We start from the raw sequence: 17,426 nt of genomic DNA, 5'->3' as shown, positions 1-17,426 counted from the left end.
ATATCAGAAGGACATATTTCACACAGAGGGTCGTGGGGGCCTGGAATGTGTTGCCGGGCAAGGTGGTGGAGGCGGACACACTGGGAACGTTTAAGACTTATCTAGACAGCTATATGAACGGAGTGGGAATGGAGGGATACAAAAGAGTGGTCTAGTTTGGACCAGGGAGCGGCGCGGGCTAATTGTTCCTGGTTTCTCGTTTCAAGGCTTCATTCTATGATCATCTTGCTGGTGCCAGTACAGAATGAGACTGTGGATAGTTGGGAACCTGTCTCGGGGGCAGGGAATTCATATGGTGTTCGTGGAAGTGGAAATGACTAGGGTTGGGAAGCATTTTCCGATCAGGGCCATTGTGATCTCCTGGACTCGTTTCGATCGCCTCAGGGGGTCGGAGAGGAATTTCCCAGATTTTTTTTTCCCCATATTGGCCCTGGGGTTTTTCACTCTGGGTTTTTGCCTCTCCCTGGAGATCACATGGTCTGGAATGGGGGGGTGGGGGTAAGTTAATAGGTTGTAATGAACAAAGCATCGTAGCTGTGAGGGACAGCTCGGTGGATAGGATATTGGTATGTAGATAGGCTGGAAAATTGGGCGGGGATCCTGGATTCAGGATTCAATCCTGGACCGGGGAGCGGCGCGGGCTAGGGGGGCCGAAGGGCCTGTTCCTGTGCTGTATTGTTCTTTGTTCTTTATGGAGGGATTTTCTTAAGACGAGAGGTTGAGTCGGTTGGGTCTGTCCTCACTGGAGTTTAGAAGAATGGGAGGTGACCTTATTGAGATATCTCGGATTCTCAGGGGGTTTAACAGGGTCGATGCTGAGAGGTTGTTTCCCCTTGTGGGAGAGTCTCGGATCAGAGGGCAGAATCTCAGAGTAAGGGGGTCGCCCATTTTAGACAGAGATGAGGAGGAATTCCTTCCCTCAGAGGGGAGTGAATCTGTGGATTTCTTTTACCGCAGAGGGCTGTAGAGGCTGGGTCGTTCAGCATGTTCAAGGCTGAGATAGACAGATTTTTAATCAGTCAGGGATCCGAGGGTTGTGGGATAAGGCGGGAAAGTGGAGTTGAGGATTATCACATCAGATCAGCCATGGTCTCATTGAATGGCAGAGCAGACTTGATATGGCGAATGGCCAACTTCTGCTGCTATGTCTAATGCTCCTGACATCAAGGCACCATTTGCCTGAGTGTGGTATCAAGGAGCCCGACAAAACTGGAGTCAATGATTGCACAATGTTCAGCACCACTCGCGACTCCTCAGACATTGAAGCAGTCGATGCCCAAATGCAGCCAGACCTGGACAATATCCTATTTTATAAATACATTGAAGGGAAGAGGTTAACCAGGAAAAGTGTAGGGCCCATTAGAGACCAAGGGGACAATCTGTGTGTGAAACTTCAGGACTTTGGAAGGGTGATTTAAATCAATATTCTCATTGGCCTTCACTCAGGAAAAGGAGAACATAGGTGTGGACTTCAGGAAAAGGGACTGTGAGGACCTTGCACAGTTTAACATAGAAATGAGGAGGTATTGGAGGTTCTGACGGGCTTAAAAATGGACAAATCCCCAGGCCCGGATGAATTGCATCCCAGGCTACTGTGGGAGGCAAGGCAGGAAATTCCAGGGGCTCTGACACAAAATTTTAATTCCTCTCTGGCCACGGGGGAAGTGCCAGAGAACTGGAGGACAGCTAATGTGGTTCCACTATTCAAGAGGGGTGGTAGAGATGAACTCGGAAATTACAGACCGGTGAGTCTCACGTCAGTGATAGAGAAACTATTGGAGAAAATTCTGAAGCAGAGAATTAATCTCCACTTGGAAAGATATGGGTTAACTAGGGATAGTCAGTATGGCTTTATCCGAGGAAGGCCATGCCTAACAAATTCATTAGAAATTTTCAAAAAATGTGATCAAGTGTGTGGATCAGAGAAATTGATGTAATTTATATGAATTTTAGCAAAGCCTTTGACAAGGTCCCACATGGGAGACTGATTGAGAAGGTTGAAGCACACGGAATTCAGGGAAACTTGGCGAGATGGATCCAAAACTGGCTCAGTAATAGGACAGTAGGGAGTCTAACAACACCAGGTTAAAGTCCAACACGTTTGCTACCAAATAAACCTGTTGGACTTTAACCTGGTGTTGTTAGACTCCTTACTGTGTTTACCCCAGTCCAACGCTGGCATCTCCACATCAGTAATAGGACACAGAGGTAGTGGTGGAAGGCTGTTCGAGTGATAAGAATGCGATGTTTAGTGGTGTACCACAAGTTTCAGTGCTGGGAACCGTTTTGTTTGCTATATAGATAAGTGATGTAGATGAGAATGTGGGGGAGTGATTAGCTAGTTTGCAGATGACACCAAGATTAGTAGGGTGTTTAATAGTGAGGAAGATGGCTGTAGATTACAGGAAGATATCGATGGGCTGGTCAGATGGGCAGAGCAGTGGGAGATGGTGTTTAACCCTGATAAGTGCGAGGTGATGCACTTTGGAAGAAGTAACAGGACAAAGGAGTATTTAATGAATGGCAGAACACTAGGAAGCTCAGAGGAACAGAAGGATCCTGGGGCACTTATTCACAGATCCCTGAAAGTGGCAGAGCAGGTGAATAGGATAGCTAAAAAGCATATGGGACATTTGCTTTTATCAGTCATGGCATAGAGTATAAGAGCAAGGAGGTAATGTAGGAGTTGTACAGAGTGTTGGTTAGGCTACAGCTGGAGAACTGTGTGAAGTTCTGGTCACCTCACTATAGGAAGGATGTGATTGCACTGGAGGGGGTACAGAGGAGATTCACCAGGATGTTGCCTGGGATGGAGCATTTGAGCTATAAGGAGAGACTGGATAGGCTTGGATTATTTTCTTTCGAGCAGAGAAGGTTGAGGGGGGGTCATGATTGAGGTGTATAAGATTATGCGGGGTACGGACAGGGTGAGTAGGGAGCAGCTGTTCCCCTTGGATGAGGGGTCACTCACGAGGGCACATAGTTTTAGGGTGAGGAGCAGGAGATCGAGAGGATTTGAGATTTTTTTTCACTCAAAGGATGGTGGGAATCTGGAAGGCGCTGCCTGGGAAGGTAATGGAGACTGGAAACCTTACAACATTTAAAAAATATTTGGATGGGCTCTTGAAACATCAGAACATTCAAGGATATGGGACAAGTGCAGGAAAATGGGATTAGTGCACCTTTAGTGGTAGTTATTGTTGGTCCAGACTCGATGGGCCAAAGGGGCCTTTCTGTGCTGTGTGACTCTGAGAGGGGACTGAAGTATAATTTTTATATCTTCCTCTTTCTAGTCTCATAGATAATGTCCGGTCACCTGCTTCCTCTTTTAGCACAGTGACTCATCCCGTCAGTGTTCAGTCTGATGTTAGCTACGCTGAATTGGTGCATTAATCACAAGGTACACTGCTCCATGATTCAGCATCTCACTTTAACTCTTTGTCTATTCTCTTTGCTCTCAGGCCCGCCCACCGTCCTCAACATGTCCATCCAAGCCATTAATGACACGCAGTTTACCCTCGTGTGTCTGGTCAGAGGGGAACCCCCCCCGAACATCGTGTGGATCGACCCCCAGAACAACAGCTTCCCCGTCAATGGCAGCAACACGCCAGTGAGGCGAGGCCCGGGGAAGTACCAGGTGGTGGGGGAATTACATGGCCCAAAGCTTGGTGGGAACTACACCTGCAAGGCCACCAACAACCAAGGCAACATCACCCACATCATCTACTTCACTGGCTTCAGTGAGGGCCGCGTTCTGCTGAAGGTTATCATTGGTGTTTTGATTGGGAGCCTCCTTTCGATAATCCTGATTGTTATTGCTCTGGTGATGTGGAGGAGAAAGAGTGGTAAGGCCATTTATAATTTAATATTGTAGTCCTTTTACATTGGGTTCAATGAAATAAAAGTGTGTGATTTGGGTGTCATGTAACTTTACAAAGGATAGGAGGTCCCCACCATGGGGTACACAAGAATCTAAAAATCAAAAGGTGAGGGTGTCACAATGGCACAGTGGTTAGCACTGCTGCCTCACAGCATCAGGGACCCGGGTTCGATTCCCGGCTTGGGTCACTGCCTGTGTGGAGTTTGCACGTTCTCCCCGTGTCTGCATGGGTTTCCTCCGGTGCTCTGGTTTCCTCCCACAGTCCAAAGATGTGCGGGTTAGGTGGATTGGCCAAGCTAAATTGCCCCATAGGTCAGAGGGATTAGTGGGGTAAATATGTGGGGTTACGGGGATAGGGCCTGGCTGGGATTGTGGTCAGTGCAGACTCGATGGGCCAAATGGCCTCCTTCTGCACTGTAGGGATTCTATGATTCTATGAAAGGGGACAAGGAATGAGAAGCTGAGGGCAAGTCAGGATGGTGAGTGACTTAGAGGGAGCTTCCAGGCGATTGAGGTTATGGGTTTGGAAGGTGCTGTCGAAGGAGCCTTGGCGAGTTGCTGTAGTGTTTCTTGTAGATGGTACACACGGCTACCACTGTGCGTCGGTGGTGGAGGAAAATGTTAAAGGTGGTGGATGGGGTGCCAATCAAGTGGGCTGCTTTGTCCTGGATGATGTTGAGCTTCTTGAGTGTTGTTGGAGCTGCACCCATCCAAGCAAGTGGGGAGTATTCCATCACACTCCTGACTTGTGCCTTGTGGACAGGCTTTGGGGAGTCAGGAGGTGAGTTATTCGCCGCAGGATTCCCAGCCTCTGACCGACTTGTGAAGCCACTTTGTTTTTATGGCTAGTTCATTGATAAACTTTCAAATGAGACATTTGACCACAGCGAAAACTTTAATGCTTAAATATTTTGTGTTCTTTCCCCATTCAGGATCTATAACATTTAACCGAGAGACTAAAAGGTATGATTCCACCATCCCACTTTTTCTGTTAAAGTTTTGATATGTTTTCTTAAAGTTTCATTATTCTGACGCTCAATGTCTAATTCATATTTAATTTGCAAACAGTTTTTTTAGTTGTGATCACAGAAATAATATCCTTCCATGAAGGTCAGCATTTGTTGCGCATCCCTCGTTGCCCTTGAAACTGAGTGGCTTAGAACATAGAACAAAGAACAAAGAACAATACAGCACAGGAACAGGCCCTTCGGCCCTCCAAGCCCGTGCCACTCCCTGGTCCAAACTAGACCATTCTTTTGTATCCCTCCATTCCCACTCCGTTCATATGGCTGTCTAGATAAGTCTTAAACGTTCCCAGTGTGTCCGCCTCCACCACCTTGCCTGGCAGCGCATTCCAGGCCCCCACCACCCTCTGTGTAAAATACGTCCTTCTGATATCCGTGTTAAACCTCCCCCCGCCTCACCTTGAACCTATGACCCCTCATGAACGTCACCACAGACCTGGGAAAAAGCTTCCCACCGTTCACCCTATCTATGCCTTTCATAATTTTATACACCTCTATTAGGTCTCCCCTCATCCTCCGTCTTTCCAGGGAGAACAACCCCAGTTTACCCAATCTCTCCTCATAACTAAGCCCCTCCATACCAGGCAACATCCTGGTAAACCTCCTCTGCACTCTCTCTAAAGCCTCCATGTCCTTCTGGTAGTGTGGCGACCAGAACTGGACGCAGTATTCCAAATGCGGCCGAACCAACGTTCTATACATCTGCAACATCAGACCCCAACTTTTATACCCTATGCCCCGTCCTATAAAGTCAAGCATGCCATATGCCTTCTTCACCACCTTCTCCACCTGTGACGTCACCTTCAAGGATCTGTGGACTAGCACACCCAGATCCCTCTGCGTATCTACACCCTTTATGGTTCTGCCATTTATCGTATAGCTCCCCCCTACATTAGCTCTACCAAAATGCATCACTTCGCACTTCACTCCCACAGACAATGCATTCCAGATCCTAACCATTCGCTGTGTGAATCTGTCTCCACCACACTCTCAGACAGTGCATTCCAGATCCTAACCACTCACTGTGTGAATCTGTCTCCACCACACTCTCAGACAGTGCATTCCAGATCCTAACCACTCGCTGTGTGAATCTGTCTCCACCACACTCTCAGACAGTGCATTCCAGATCCTAACCACTCGCTGTGTGAATCTGTCTCCACCACACTCTCAGACAGTGCATTCCAGATCCTAACCACTCGCTGTGGGAGATATTTTTTTCTTCATGTTGTTCTTGCTTCTTTTGTGGATTATCTTAAATCTGTGTCCTTTCATTCTCAACCCTTTCTTGAGCGGGAACAGTTTCTCTCCATTTACTCTGTCCAGATAATCTGGAATTAAAAATCTAATGATGACCATGGAGCCATTACCGACTGTTGTAAAACCCATCTGGTTCACTAATGCCATTTAGAGAAGGAAATCTGCCATCCTTACCCGGTCTGGTCTACATGTGACTCCAGGGATGGGCAATAAATGCTGACCTAGCCAGCGACGTCCACATCCCATGAACGAATAAAAAAAAAGTTCCCTCATGATTTTGAACACCTCGATTAAATCTCCTCTCAGCTGACTCTTCTCCAAACAAATAGTCCTAATTTCTCCAATCTATCTTCGTCACTGAAGTTCCCCAAGCCTGGAACCATTCCCATGAATTCTCTTAATGTCACCCACTCCCTATCTCTACAGCCTCCCTCAGTTTCGCAATCCCCCGAGGACCCTCTGTTCCTATATCCCTGACTTTGATCCCATGCTCATACCCCCCACTATTGAGGACTGGCTTTAGCTGTCTCAGACCCCACACTATGGAAATCCCCCCCTTAAGCCCACTCCCCTACTCCTTTTAAGCTGTTTCTTTGACCCACCTCATAGAATCATAGAATCCCTACAGCGCAGAAGGAGGTCACTTGGCCTATCAGGTCTGCACCAACCACAATCTCGCCCTATTTCCGCAAACTCATATATTTGCCCTGCTAATCCCCTGACACTAAGGTCAATTTAGCATGGCCAGTCAGCCTAACCTGCACATCTTTGGACTGTGGGAGGAAACCGGAGCACCCGGAGGAAACCCACGCAGACACGGGGAGAATGTGCAAACTCCGCACAGATAGTGACTCCGAGGTGGAATTGACCCCGAGTCCTTGGCGCTGTGAGGCAACAGTGCTAACCACTGTGCCACCGTGCCGCACCCACCTATTTGACAAACCTATCATGACTAATCCTAATATCTCTGTTTTTCTGGATTAACGTTGGTTAGTTTGGGTGATGTCTTTTGTGAAATGCCTCTTGATGCTTTTCTACATTTCACCAATGCAAGTTTGGCATCATCACCTCTGACCCAGTTGGACAGTTTAATGTGTCTCTGGGTGACTGAGGGGGAGTGTTTGATATGGTTATGGATTCAGTGGGATCTTGCTGTGAATATTCGCCGGGATTCTACCGTCCCTCCCGCAACGGAATCGGAGCGGGCGAGGGGCGGACAATGGAAAGTCTGTTGTCCTGGGGCGGGATAGAACAAAGAAGATTACAGCACAGGAACAGACCATTCGGCCCTCCAAGCCTGCACCGTCTATGCTGCCCAACTGAACAAAAACCCCCTACCCTTCCGGGTACCATATCCCTCCTTTCCCACTCTTGTCACATATTTGTCAAGACGCCCCTGGGCCATTCCGGTCTCGCTCGAGCGAGGCTGTAGAATCCCGCCCAAAGTGTCTGTCCATCATCACAGCTACGGTGGAGGCCTTGTGGTGGAGCCGGTGGGTAGAATCCCAACCTCCAGACCAGAGGCTGTGGGTTCAAGTCCCACCCAGGAGTTGTTGCCCATGGAAGGAGTGTTCGTAATGCGGTCCAACTAGCTGATAATCAACAACCTCCCTGCCATTACCCAAAAGGGAAAGAAGTGTGTGTTTGTGTTTGTGCGAATATATGCTAAAAAATAACAACAATTCTCGTTTAATTTGATTTTCTTCCTTATAAATGTGTGTCTTTATCTCTTCCCTTAGACACAAGCCAGAATCAACCAGATTTCACGAAGTTAAAGAGATTAAAGAGCGATCGATAGAGGGTAACTATGGAGCGATTTAAAGTGACAACCAACAACTAAATAATGATTCCGTTTTTTCACTCCAGAGATTGCTCTTCTCAAGACTGAGAGGTTTAAGGGGAGATTTGCTGGAGGTGTTCAAAATAACTGAGGGGGCTTTGATAAAATACCGCATGTACCCGTTACAGTGGCGGGGGGAGCAGGGGAGCGGGGGTGGGGAGGGGTGACTTTTAACATCACCATAGGCCCAGAGGCTGTTCTCCCCTTTGAGGGGAGGGTTGTCTGGTGATAATTTAACCTGAGGGTCGCCACACCTCAGGCGAGGGGCAGGGTTGAGAAGGCGGGGCTTCATGAATAATCTCCAATAAGGCCTGTACAGGAATTGAACCCATGCTGTTGGCATCGCTCTGCATCACTAACCGGCTGTCCAGCCAACTGAGCTAACTGATCTGTGGGGAGGAGCGGGGGGTGGGGGGGAGAGGGAGTGGTGGAGGGGTGATGCACAGATAAGTATAGAAGAAATACGAAGTCAGCCTGGAAAGCAGAGCAAAGACAGACACGGTAATGCACATGGGAATGTGGCGTGCATCCAGCAGAAGGTCATCTTCAGTTGTAGGCAATGAAATTAAACAGAACTTACTCCAACAGATAAAGCAAAGAAAAAGGTTTAATAAAGAAACTTCATTACTCCAACACTTGAGGCCTCACCCTGGGCCATTTCAAGCAATTCAACAATTCCCAACAGGTTCTTATTTATACTGAGTCAGCTGGTCATCACATCATTTTGTCATTGGTTACATAGTTTATTGTGTCAGCTGACCCTTACAGCTTGTTACCATTAGTCACACTACAACAGATTCAATGTTATCATTGGTTATATTCTAACATAAAGCAAGGCTGGATGGCATTTATTTTAATGCAAGGCGTCTTATGGGTAAGGCTGATGAACTGAGGGCGAGCATTAACACATGGGGATATAAAATTATTTCTATCACAGAGACATAGTTGAGGGAGGGACGGGACTGGGGTATAGAGTCTTCAGGAGAGAACAAAGAACAGTACAGCACAGGAAACAGGCCCTTCGGCCCTCCAAGCCTGTGCCGCTCCTTGGTCCAACTCGACCAATCGTTTGTATCCCTCCATTCCCAGGCTGCTCATGTGACTATCCAGGTAAGTCTTAAACGATGTCAGCGTGCCTGCCTCCACCACCCTACTTGGCAGCGCATTCCAGGCCCCCACCACCCTCTGTGTAAAAAACATCCCTCTAATATCTGAGTTATACTTCGCCCCTCTCACCTTGAGCCCGTGACCCCTCGTGAACGTCACCTCCGACCTGGGAAAAAGCTTCCCACCGTTCACCTATCTATCCCCTTCATAATCTTGTACACCTCTATTAGATCTCCTCTCATTCTCCGTCTTTCCAGGGAGAACAACCCAGTTTACCCAATCTCTCCTCATAGCTAAGACCCTCCATACCGGGCAACATCCTGGTAAACCTTCTCTGCTCTCTCTCTAACGCCTCCACGTCCTTCTGGTAGTGCGGCGACCAGAACTGGACGCAGTACTCCAAATGGGGCCTAACCAGCGTGCTATACAGCTGCATCATCAGACTCCAGCTTTTATACTCTATACCCCGTCCTATAAAGGCAAGCATACCATATGCCTTCTTCACCACCTTCTCCACCTGTGTTGCCACCTTCAAGGATTTGTGGACTTGCACACCTAGATCCCTCTGTGTTTCTATACTCCTGATGACTCTGCCATTTATTGAATAACTCCTCCCTACATTATTTCTTCCAAAATGCATCACTTCACATTTATCCGGATTAAACTCCATCTGCCACCTCTCCGCCCAATTTTCCAGCCTATCTATATCCTGCTGTATTGCCCGACAATGCTCTTCGCTATCCGCAAGTCCAGCCATCTTCGTGTCATCCGCAAACTTGCTGATTACACCAGTTACACCTTCTTCCAAATCATTTATATATATCACAAATAGCAGAGGTCCCAGTACAGAGCCCTGCGGAACACCACTGGTCACAGACCTCCAGCCGGAAAAAGACCCTTCAACCACTACCCTCTGTCTCCTATGGCCAAGCCAGTTCTCCACCCATCTAGCCACTTCTCCTTGTATCCCATGAGCCTTAACCTTCTTAACCAACCTGCCATGTGGGACTTTGTCAAATGCCTTACTGAAATCCATATAGACGACATCCACGGCCCTTCCTTCGTCAACCGTTTTTGTCACTTCCTCAAAAAACTCCACCAAATTTGTAAGGCACGACCTCCCTCTTACAAAACCATGCTGTCTGTCACTAATGAGATTGTTCCGTTCTAAATGCACATACATCCTGTCTCTAAGAATCCTCTCCAACAACTTCCCTACCACGGACGGGGAATGGGCTGTAAAAGAGGAAGTGGTGTCGCAATATTGATTGAGGAATCAGTGAGTGCAGTGAGGAGGGATGATATCTTAGTAAGCTCCTCAACTGAGGTCCTATGGGTGGAAGTACAAAATAAAATGGGAGCAATCACATTGTTGGGAGTGTACTATAGGCCCCCAAACAGTCAGGGAGGGATAGAAGAACAGTAGACAAATCTCTGAGAAGTATAAAAATAATTGGGTAATAATAGTTAACATTAATTGGGATAGGCAAAGTGTGAAAGAGGGAGTGGAATTCTTAAAGTGCATCCAGGAGAGCTTTTGGATCCAGCACCGATAAAGTCCCACAAGAGAAGGGGTGATACTTGACCTAATTTTAGGGAACGAAGCCAAGCAGGTGATGGGGGTGTCACTGGGGCAGCATTTCGGTGATAGTGACCATAACTCAGTAAGATTTAAGATAATTATGGAAATGGACAAAAATGAACCAGAAATAAGGGGGTGAACTTTCCTGTTCCACCCGCCACAGGAATCGGAGCGGGCGAGGGACGGACCATGGAAGGTCCGTTGACCTTGGGTGGGATTTTCCAATATCTGGGCGAACGCAGCCAGAAAACCCGCCCAATGTTTCTGAATGGGGGAAGGGCGATTTTAATAGAATAAGACAGGATCTGCCAATAGTGGACTGGGAGCAGCCTCTTCTAGAAAGATCCACATTAGAGCAGTCATTCAGAAAGGAAGTAGAGAGAATAAAGGTAAAGGGTGGGACCAGCAAGTCCAGAGAACGCTGGATATTGAGGGGTATACAGGATTGGATAAGGGGAAAAAAAGGGGGCTTATGGCAGATAGCGGGGTCTGAAAACAGTGAATGCTCTCGGGGAGAACAGGGAGTGCAAGGGGGGTACTTCAAAAAGAAATTAGGAGAGTGAAGAGGGGCATAAAAAACATTGGCAGGCAAAATAATGGAAAATCCCAAGGTGTTTTATAATTATTTAAGGGCAAGAGGATAACCAGGGAAAGAGTGGGCCCCATTAGGGACTAAAGTGCAACATCTGTGTGGAGCTGATGGACATAGGTGAGGTATCACCACATCTGTCTTCACCCAAGAGAATGAGGATGATGGTATGGAATTCAGGGACAGAGACTGTGAGGATTTTGAGCAAATTGACATAGGGAAAGACAAGGTATTGGAGGTGTTGCAGACTTAAAAGTGGATAAATCTCCAGGTCCAGATGAATTGTGCCCTAGGCTGCTGTGGGAGACTGACACTAATTTTCAATTCCTCTCTGGCCACAGGAAAGGTGCCAGAGGACTGGAAAACAGCTAATGTGGTACCATTGTTCAAGAAGGGAAGTAGAGAAAAAAACAGGAAATTACAGGCCAGTGAGTCTAACATCAGTGAAAGGGAACTTATTGGAAAAAACTCTGAGGGGCAGAATTAATCTCTACTTGGAGAGAGGCAAGGATTAATTAAGGATAGTCAGCATGGCTTTGTCAGGGGAAGATCACATCTAACACATTTGATTGAATTTTTTGAGAAGGTGACTAAGTGTGTAGATGAGGACAGTGCACTTGATGTGGTCTACATGGACTTCAGTAAGGCTTTTGACAAGGTCCCACATTTGGAGACTGCTCAGGAAGAGCCCAGGGATCCAGGATAATTTGGCAAATTGAATCCAAAATTAGCTTTGTGGCAGGAGGCAGAGAGTGATGGTGGAAGGTTGGTTTTGTGACTGGAAGCCTGTGTCCAGTGGTACCACAGGGATCGGTGCTGGATCCTTTGCTGTTTATCGTGTACCTTGATGATCTAGATGTGAATGTGGGTGGTATGATCAGTATGTTCACAGATGAAATGAAAATTGGTGGTGTGGTAAATAGCAAGGAGGAAAGTTTTAGATTACAGGATGATACAGACGGGCTGGTCAGATGGGCAGAACAGTATCAAATGGAATTTAAATCTGAAAAGCGTGAGGTGATGTGCTTTGGTGGACTCACAAGGGGAGGGAATACACAATGAATGGTAGGACACTCGGAAGTACAGAGGAACAGAGGGACCTTGGGGTGCATGTCCAAAAGATCCCTGAAGGCAGCAGGACAGGTAGATAAGGTGGTTAAGAAGAAATATAATTTATAATTTATTTCTGGAATTAAGAATCTACTGATGACCATGAAATCATTGTCGATTGTCAGAAAAACCCATCTGGTTCACTAATGTCCTTTAGGGAAGGAAATCTGCCATCCTTACCCGGTCTGGCCTACATGTGGCTCCAGAGCCACAGCAATGTGGTTGGCTCTCAACTGCCCTCTGAAATGGCCTAGAAGCCATTCAGTTCAAAGGCAAACTAGGGATTGGCAATAAATGCTGGCCAGCCAGTGACGTCCATATCCCATGAATCAATAAAGAAAATGTGATGCTTGCCTTTATTAGCTGAGGGATAGAAAACAGAAAATGCTGGAATGCCATGTGCTACCAGACTAGCCGAGCTTTCCAGCATTTTCTGTTTTTATTACATTAGTGAACCAAATAACCAAACGGGTTTTTCCAACAATCAATGATAGTTGTTGCACTCACCATTACTGAGACTAGCTTTCAATCCCAGATTTATTAATTGAATTTAAACTCAGTGACTTTACACCAGTATCTCCTTCAAATGTAATGGCTTTTCAACAGGTTGACGTGTGTGTTTGATTTGAGCCCATGTTGAATAGACAAGGTGACCTCTAGTGGCTAAAGAAGTTGATCTATTGGCAGATTCATTGAAATAGTTTTTAAGGCATTATCAAAGGGAAATGAAATGTCTACAGAAACCTTTCAGACCCAATCCTCTGGTCAGCATTTTTAACCATTAACAGCTGCAGAAATTGAGCTTAGCGCTTCATTATATTCCTACTGCATTTTATCAAAATATCTTTCCATAGCTGGAGTGCTTGAGTGAAATGTCGGTGAGACGACTCTTGGACTGTGCAAAGTTCCAGACAATATTCTCTCCCTTGTAAATAGAGAGTAAAACAGCATTGGTCGGAGCAGAACTTTGTGCCCTCCCCCATGACACGTTTGGTGGCAGAGGGGACATTGGAGGGGTGGCATGGTAGCACGGTGGTTAGCACTGCTGCCTCACAGCGCCAGGGACCCGGGTTCAATTTCAACCTCGGGTCACTGTCAGTGCCGAGTCTGCACATTCTCCCCGTGTCTGCGTGGGTTTCCTCCGGGTGCTCCGGTTTCCTCCCACAGTCCAAAGATGTGCAGGTTAGGTGGATTGGCCATGTTAAATTGCCCCTTAATGTCCCAAGATAGGTTACAGGGATTAGCGGGGTAAATATTTGGGGTTACAGGGATAAGGCCTGAGTAAGATACTCTGTTGGAAAGTCAGTGCAGACTCGATGGGCCAAATGGCCTCTTTCTACAGTGTGGGGATTCTATGATTTAATTGGGTGGGAATGTGGGCGGTTCTGACCATGCCACCTGCCACCTCTGTGCAGGGGCAGGGTCCTGGACAGCCTTCCCAGCTCGCCCCCATTGGCACTCTTTAGTAGCCAATTCCTACCCAGTTAAGGGCTTCATCCTGTTGCTGCTGGTATTAAGTTTGTGAGCTCTCTAGTAGGGCGTCAATCATTCAAAGACACTCAATGCCTGATGGAGAATGTGACAGCAGGTAGGGGGAGCCACGCTCCCTGCTCTTGCTACTGCCCTTGCTACTGATCTCCCTCACCCCCCCCTCAAAAACCTAATGCCACCATTATTACCCTGTGCCAGGCTCCCTCCTTGATCCGAGGCCCCAGGTTGGTGCAGTGCCTGACCTTGGGGGGAAGGCCCTGCAGCTGCCCTCTCAAGAGCCTGAATGAACAAGATACAGTTGCCTTCCTGAAAAGAGGCAGCATGGGGGTTCTCACCAGCTCTCCAGCTAGTGGCCAAGACCATTGTCACCTTCATAAAATTCCCCCCAAAATCTCTAGCCGCTGGCCCATCACTAATTATCTCTTTGTGACACTTATGGAAACTCGGATTTATTTTTTGATATCTTTACCCACGTTGAGAAATATTTTTCTTATTCATCCGTGGGTCATGGGCGTCGCTGGCTGGCCAGCATTTATTGCCCATCCCTAGTTGCCCTTGTTCAGAGGGCAGTGTCAACCACATTGCTGTGGCTCTGGAATCACATGTAGGCCAGACCAGGTAAGGACGGCAGATTTCCTTCCCTGAAGGACATTAATGAATCAGATGGGTTTTTCTGACAATCGACAATGGTTTCATGGTCATGGAGTACTGTGCTCAGTTCTGGTCGCCTCATTACAGGAAGGATGTGGAAAAGATTGAAAGGGTGCAGAGGAGATTTACAAGGATGTTGCCTGGATTGAGTGGCATGCCTTATGAGGATAGGCTGAGGGAGCTCGGTCTTTTCTCCTTGGAGAGACGTAGGATGAGGGGAGACCTAATAGAGGTACATAAGATGTTGAGAGGCATAGATCGGGTGGACTCTCAGAGGCTTTTTCCCAGGGTGAAAATGGCTGCTACGAGAGGACACAGGTTTAAGGTGCGGGGGGGGTAGGTGCAGGGGAAATGTTAGGGGTAAGTTTTTCACACAGAGGGTGGTGGGCGAGTGGAATCGGCTGCCGTCAGTGGTGGTGGAGGCAAACTCAATAGGGTCTTTTAAGAGACTCCTGGATGAGTACACGGGACTTAATAGGATGGAGGGTTATAGGTAGGCCTAAAAGGTAGGGATATGTTCGGCACAACTTGTGGGGCCGAAGGGCCCGTTTGTGCTGTAGTTTTTCTATGTTTCTATATTTCTAACTGAAACACAAACAGAAAATGCTGGAAAATCTCAGCAAGTGCGGTGGATGCTGGGACAGTGAGTAAATTTAAGGAGGAGTTAGACAGATTTTTAATTGGTAATGGGTTGAAGGGTTATGAGGAGAAGGCAGGAAAATGGGGATGAGGAGCATATCAGCCATGATCGAATGGCGGAGCAGACTCGATGGGCCGAATGGCCTAATTCTGCTCCTATAGCTTATGAACTTATGTCTGACAGCATCTGAGGAGAGAGAATAGAGCCAACATTTCGAGTCTCAATGAAACAGATTATTCTAGAAAGAATATTCTAGAAAGAGTGGAATGTACTGGGAATAACTAAATCCGTAATACTGGCTTAGCATTCTGTGAGACAGGCAGAGAGTGAGAGTATCTCCAATCCTGAGGTTAGTTCTTTCTCTTTTACAGAGATGACTTGCGCTGTCCCAGAATCCCCTCCTGAAGTTAACAATGAACGACTTTTTATTGGTTGTGATGAGTGATTGCGGCCTCACCCTGGGACTAGACATTGCAGGAGGAGGTTACCCTGAAATGCAACAACAAAAAACACCTGAAAGGAGTGAGATTCTGTGTGAAATGGCCATCACCACGTGGTAGTCCCACTCTGAGCATCGATGCAATATGTGCAGGTGGGTGAACTGAGACTTCTACAGATGTCTTCCCTCGGACTGGCTGGACTCACGCAGAGAGCCACCAACTACCCGATCAACTGACTGTCCGATGTGGGATCACCACAGCCTCATCCCAGAAGGCAGAAGATCACCGTCATCTATATGAACCCCAACATAAAGATTGGCAAAGCCAAAGATTGGGGAATGTGTGTAGAGGTTCTGCTCATAGATTCATCAGCTGCAGATTTCATTCTCAGGGATGTGGCCGTCACTGGCATTTATTCCCCACTGCCTGAGACAATGGACGTGGACTTCCTTCACCCAGCTTCGAAGACCCTCGCAGAGATTTGCTGATATAACCAGGTATCTGATTGAGCCATATCCACGTTGGGGTGGGACTGCAATCATATCAGCAAATCCCCATCCCTGGAGGAAGTTCAAGAACCAGTTGGGTTTTTCCGACAATCCAGCATCTTCATGATCGTTTTTACTGATCACTTTTAAGTTCTAGACTGAACTGAAATCAAGTACTTGCATTCAAACCGACGCTCCCTGGATTATTAGTTCAGTAACGTAAAATCCACAGTGCAGAAGGAGGCCATTCAGCCCATCGAGTCTGCACTGACTACAATCCCACCCAGGCCTGATCCCCATAACCCCATGCATTTACCCTAACTAGTCCCCCTAACACTAAGGGTCAATTTAGCATGGCCAATCCACCTAACCGGCACATCTTTCAGACTGTGGGAGGAAACCGGAGCACCCGGAGGGAAACCCACACAGATACTGGGAGAACGTGCACCGACAGTGACCCAAGCCGGGAATCGAACGCGGGTCCCTGGCGCTGTGAGGCAGCAGTGCTAACCCATTGTGCCACCGTGTTTACTGACGTGTCTGGGGAATGGTGAGCTCATTGGCTAGTGTGTCATACAGGGTGGGTTTGTAATTCACAGATCTGTGCCAATTTGCCCCACACTCAGAGTGATGCCTCTCCGTCTATATACAACCAGTGTCTCTCTCAAATGGAGAGAGATACTCATGGTCCGTTATAGACTAAGATCGGTTCTGGATTTTTTATCTTTGCGGGAAACTCTACATTGGTGGAAATAATCACCATTTGAGGACTTTTACAATCACTCAGTAGCTTTACAACAATGCAAAAAACCTAAGCTTCCCTTCACCTCAGTGTGAAATCAGTGTTACTATTTTATTCAGATAATTTAATTATATTGTACATATGGTTGAATAAGTGGTAATTTAAATTGTTAGTGGGCAGTTTCTGAGTTTTGTCACATGCATTGGTGAATCTCGAATAAAACATTGGAACCACTCCTGTGTCAGTTCTTAACAATAAATCCAACATTGACGGTAGAGACGTGAATGACCTCAGTCCCCAATGTTTGTCGCACAATCTCAGCAGACTGTTTATTTCCCACACACAAGAACATTACTCACAATAAAGCTCGGATTTAGAGTCTCCAGCTGACTACGTGTCGTGAGGAGAAGGTTGAGAGTTAGCGGAAGGTGTTACAATAGCTTCGGTGTTTAGACATTTCAATCATTGGTTAACATCTCAAAATAACCAATGATCAGTTTATTCCCATACACGGTGACAATCCTGTCATCAAACACTCCAGCTGCCCGCCTGTATTTGCTGAGTATTTACTGGGAGCACAACTC

At 47.1% G+C, this 17,426-nt stretch overlaps 1 protein-coding gene across 1 annotated transcript in view; it reads left to right on the top strand.

The window, feature by feature from the left end:
• LOC144495181 (sialic acid-binding Ig-like lectin 15) overlaps window positions 1-17,155 on the top strand; it is a 32,785-nt gene extending 15,630 nt beyond the window's left edge. Inside the window, exons 3-6 of the mRNA XM_078215201.1 lie at window positions 3,462-3,845; window positions 4,813-4,843; window positions 7,902-7,963; window positions 15,544-17,155. Of these exons, the coding sequence (XP_078071327.1) occupies window positions 3,462-3,845; window positions 4,813-4,843; window positions 7,902-7,963; window positions 15,544-15,617 (551 nt within the window). The 3' untranslated portion in view covers window positions 15,618-17,155. The remainder of the gene's footprint in view (window positions 1-3,461; window positions 3,846-4,812; window positions 4,844-7,901; window positions 7,964-15,543) is intronic.
• The last annotated feature ends 271 nt before the right edge of the window (window positions 17,156-17,426 follow it).

The sequence above is a fragment of the Mustelus asterias genome, chromosome 6 (assembly GCF_964213995.1).
Source record: "Mustelus asterias chromosome 6, sMusAst1.hap1.1, whole genome shotgun sequence".
In the NCBI taxonomy this organism is placed as follows: Eukaryota; Metazoa; Chordata; class Chondrichthyes; order Carcharhiniformes; family Triakidae; genus Mustelus; species Mustelus asterias.
The sequence above is the reverse complement of the archived record's forward strand: the minus strand, read 5'-3'. Positions and strand labels throughout refer to the sequence as shown.